The following is a 4840-nucleotide window of genomic DNA, read 5'->3' as shown; positions in this document are numbered from 1 at the left end:
ATGGATGTGACAAGAAGTGGAAAGAACCAACTGAAAATGCAAATAGTAAAATCGGGATGGTGGGATCATAGGTAATTTATTTTGTAAAAATTCTTGAAGCGATTCATAAATATATAAATTAATTAAAATAAATAAGTAAATTTTAATGACAACGAAGATACATATATTGTAGAGGAGTAGCAAAAGTTACACCAGTAAAGAAGCCCATCCCTTTTGAAGTACAAATCAGTCTGGTTTTGAGCTTCTAGATGGGTTCTTTACAAATTCAGCCCAAACCAACCAAACGAGAACAACACAACAGCAGCAAAACGAATTAAATCAGAAGAGAAGTATTTTTCATTGAATATAATCTAGATTAAATTTTTTTTTTTTTCCAGAACACATGAGCTTTGGGGTCAATTTTTCTTTTCAAGTAGCTATTTTAGATCCACCAATGGTTCTGGAAAGATACATCTCTGTTAGGAAGTTTAATCTATATGTAAGGCATTCCAACTTATTTTTAATATAGATACAAAACTTTAAAAAATAAAGTTTAAAGCAGATTAAAGTTTGCAACAGATGTGAATACTGGGAAAAATGACATTTAACTGTGCCCACTATTAAAGAATTGTAATTAAAAAAAAAAAAAAAAGAGGAACATAGGAGTAAAGGTAGAAACATGAGTTGAGTCTGTTAAACATGACTGTTACTCATTTGTAAATATATCCAATAAAGAAAATAAACAAGATAAGAATCTCTGTATTTATTTAGCCATGATTCATAAGACATTTTATCTTAGAAAAATATTTAAAGTTTTCGATAAACGAAATACAAGCTTTTAGATAAAAGGAGTGTATCTCAAAATCCTGAAATAGTTTTGTATTATCAAATAATATATAAAGAACAGTTAGAGATGACTCAAAAATAAATCATCTGTAAGCCTTATCTCTGGTACTGATCACTTTTTCTTTCACGTCTAGCGATAATTTGTTTAATATTAATCTATGGAAATCACTGTGTATACTATTTTTCTTTAGACTATGACATAGGAAGTCATGAAAATTATTTGGAAAAATATATAATGATGACTTACAAAAATTGATCACTTCTAAAATTAAAGGAAACCACAGACATATTTAAAAAGATGTTCTATTGAGCTTTTTTTAAAAATAAAAATGTAAAGACAGAAAACGGTTTTTGAAGACTCAGAAAGAAATCACAGTGACATTTGAATGTTTAAGTATCATATAAGATTTTTTATGTTATAATTTCCTATCAGCAAGCTATAAAGAAAGTGAAAAGTTTTCATCACTCTCTTTTAATTTTTGGAACTTACTTTCAAAATCCAGGAAAAAATGTGGATAGTTTTCAATTTCCCTGGTAAGAACTTTGAGCAGGTTCCCCATGCCAGCAACCCTAGGAGAGAAAACACAAAATCGAATATTATCAGCAGTATGAAAAATAAACGTCTAAAAGGTTCAACATATTTGACTAACTTGCATAAAAACCACTGGACACCCATTGCTACATATGAGGACCCTAGACAATGCATCTTCATCCCAGAAGATGAGTTATAGCTTAGCAACTGTTTCCATGAAAAGAATCAGGTATTTTAGGTAGCGCAGAGGCAGAGTTTAGATATATTCTACAACGTGCTTCCTTTCCCCTTTCATCAAGTCTCTCAATCTTTATGGTTAATATTTGAGTTTTGTTTTCTTTCTGTTTCATTGATGTGGGAACATACCATGTCAATATACAAGAACAGAGAGAGTATTATTTAAAAAAATCTGTCAAGTAAGTTAAGTTTCTCAAAAGTTCCTGAGAAAAAGAGTTTAGAAAACACAGATTTACAACCCCAGGGGCCTCTTTTAGTCTGTAGAGTATAACTCCCAGGCAAGCAGAGGCTCTCATAATTTGACATTTCAATGGTAATGAGACTGGATATTTCACAAAGTATAAAAATGAAAAGAAGGTATAATATTCAAAGAAGTCATTCTCAATGAAATTGCTGCCTAAGGCATTTGCAAGAATAAATCAGATCCACAGAGAAATACAAATTTGTTACATTTTCTGCAATCTCAACCTAAAAAAAAAAAAAATAGAGCATGTGTAGTTATTATTTAAGTAAACAGCAGAATTTCTATTGCTTTCTGCTCTCAGACATTAAGCTATATTCTTCAGGAGGCTGCCTGTCCATTCATTCAGCGCCATGTCCATGGGGCTGCAACCGAATGCTGGGTTCCCTGTTCTTGGAAGGGATTCTTCTAATCCATGACTCAGACACCTCAGCTTGAGAAGGATCCACCTGAAGAATCACCAGACCGGTCAAAGGGAAACTCTAAGCTTGAGATTTTCTATGCACGCGGCTTCCAACAGTGTTTATGCTGATACAGTAGTTTTTAAAGAATATGCCACTCTAAGAAAGATGCGGTGAGAGAACACACTAAAAAGATGACTTTGTGCATGAAAATACATAACGAGCAGCTCCCGTGGGTGCACAAGGTCATGCAGGCTCCACAGTCCTCCTCTGAGAAAACACTCATACACTTGCTGATGTCATCTGTGGTGTAATTCACTGATGTGAAGCTAGAAAACGGACCACTTAGGGAGGCCTGTTTTCAGTCCTAGCTCTGTTTGCTGCTAGCTCTGACATCCAGGGCAAGCTAGTTCAGTCTCTAAGCCTCAGTGTTCCCATCTGTAAAATGACTTTTGAAATGGAGCTCTTGCGTCAAGTCGTGAAGATTAATGAGACAACAATATAAAATGCTTAGCACGGCCCTTATAGAAAGTGCTCAAGAAATGTTATGTGCTATTACTGTTGATGATGATGATCATGATAAATACCACTACCACCACCATTATGGCAAGAGCCTTCAAATAATTACATAAGATCCTGCTATGAAAGGTAAATTAGAGAGGTTGTATGCAACTCTGGGGAAGAGAACGAGGCCTGGTGAAGAAATAATGAGGAAGATCTTCATTCAATGTCATGAAAACATTGCTAACCATTAGAGTTGTCTGAATATTGAATTATTTGCCTTGTGAAATAGGTCGATTGTGAAATAGTGAACTTCCTGTCACTAGCGGTGTTTAAGGAGAAATATGCTGTATCAGCCCTTAAAAAATTGTAAAAATGAGTTACATGTTGGGCAGAAGGCTGAACTGGATACTTCTTAGAATCTTTCCCATTCCGAAGTATATAAATATTTGGGCGCGCACGCGCGCACACACACACATACACACACACACACACACACACACACACACACACACACAGTGAGAGGCAAATGCCATGCTTCTCTCTTCTGAAAGAATCTTTCCTATTCCTTCTGTCATTCTTCTTTTCCTCCTTTGCCTTTATGCTCATCTCCTTTGAAGATACTTTTGGGCAAAACCCTGTATGGGGCAGGTCCTGCCAAATTAAAATTCGGAACTGCTAGAGTCCAGCCCTGCCACTGGGCAACTTTCACAAACGTCCTGGATCTGCGGGAAAGCCTCTGTTTCTGACTAAATGAATAATTCCCATTCAGACCCGGAGGCACTTCGTGTAGGAGGACGATTCCCCTGTTTAGTAGCAGCCCCGATTTTTAGATAAAATGCCTTAATGGAAGCTAAATATTCTTAATTTCCCTAGTTTTGCGCTATTAATGTGTCATAGAAACCCGAGTACATTTAGCTTTCTCCTAAAACTCTGTCTTGTGCATGATTTTACTGTCAGAATACTTAGGTGGGAAATATGTCAAGCCTTTAAAATTAGTAACAGACTAAAAGGAACGCTCATGGAAATACATCCAAATATTAGCTGGCCGCAGAATTCTTTCTGTTCGAAGGTTATTTAAGCTGGTTGGCCGATATGGTCAAATATTTCGGAACATGATTCTAATATCAACCAAGATCAATGAAAGAACTCTCAGTATTCTAGATACTTCACATCCCAAATAGAAACTGCCCCGAACAATGACTGCGGGACATAACGTAGCATTAGGGGTCAAGTCTAGTCTTATGGAATCTAGAAAACAGGCATTTCGACACAAGCTCCTTGAATAAGTACAGAAATATTTCATCTCCTTTATAGCAAAAGTTGATGCATCCTGCTGCCTTCCAAGGCTGGCAAGAATTCATGCAAGCACATTCTGGTTTAAGGTCTGCAACGTAAGTTCACATCACACAGATCGGTCACCCACTAGAGAATTTGGTGGTTTTTAACTGGACCCAGGACTCCACTTGGAAAGGCCTCCCACCCGTGAGGCCTCCACCACAGCCCCAATCACTTTCGTCATGACAGAGACTCTCCAGTCTTTTCAAACAGCTCCTCAGGGCTTGCAAAATACATTGCTATGCGGTACGTTACTAGCGAGATAATTGATGACGATTATTTTTTAATATTTTATCTTATTCTATAAAAGAACTTAAGTTATTGTGCACTATTAGAGAATGCAAATACATATATAATGAAAGTGAGAGCAAGGGAAGAATAAAAGGAAGATGAAGGCGGAGAGGCAAGTAGGACGCGCATCACACGTCACCCAGGCCTAAAGCCTTCACGTCTGCTGAGGACAGCTCATCAACTGGGACCTGAGCTTCCGACAGCCAAAGCGAAGGAGAAGAAAGGGCCTCTTTCACGATTTGGTGTTCAGAAAATAAAACAAATGGGTGACACTGAAGAAGTACAGCTTTTTGTGATTAAAAAGTAAAGAAAAGGAAAACCTTTTCTTTACCTCAGAAACGGTTGAGGAAAAGAGAAGTCTCTGGGGAAGAGGAGACTTACACAAAGGAGGTCGAGCAATAATGTGTAGAGCATGCTTATTATTTAAGCCTAGTAGGTTGTCTGCTTTAGGCTTACTTTTAGGCTGTGACGTTT

General features: G+C 36.9%; 1 protein-coding gene across 2 annotated transcripts in view; it reads right to left on the bottom strand.

Annotated features, from left to right (window-relative positions):
- The window catches only part of FAM49A (family with sequence similarity 49 member A), a 100130-nt gene that overhangs the window by 24164 nt on the left and 71126 nt on the right, over nt 1-4840 (bottom strand). For both annotated transcript variants that reach the window (XM_011356602.2, XM_011356601.2), the window contains exon 3: nt 1316-1395. In XM_011356602.2, coding sequence (XP_011354904.1) covers nt 1316-1385 — 70 coding nt within the window. In that variant the 5' untranslated portion in view covers nt 1386-1395. The remainder of the gene's footprint in view (nt 1-1315; nt 1396-4840) is intronic.

Source organism: Pteropus vampyrus, unplaced genomic scaffold (assembly GCF_000151845.1).
Source record: "Pteropus vampyrus isolate Shadow unplaced genomic scaffold, Pvam_2.0 Scaffold28, whole genome shotgun sequence".
Lineage (NCBI taxonomy): Eukaryota > Metazoa > Chordata > Mammalia > Chiroptera > Pteropodidae > Pteropus > Pteropus vampyrus.
Note: the sequence above shows the minus strand (reverse complement) of the source record. Positions and strands in the feature narration are given on the sequence as shown.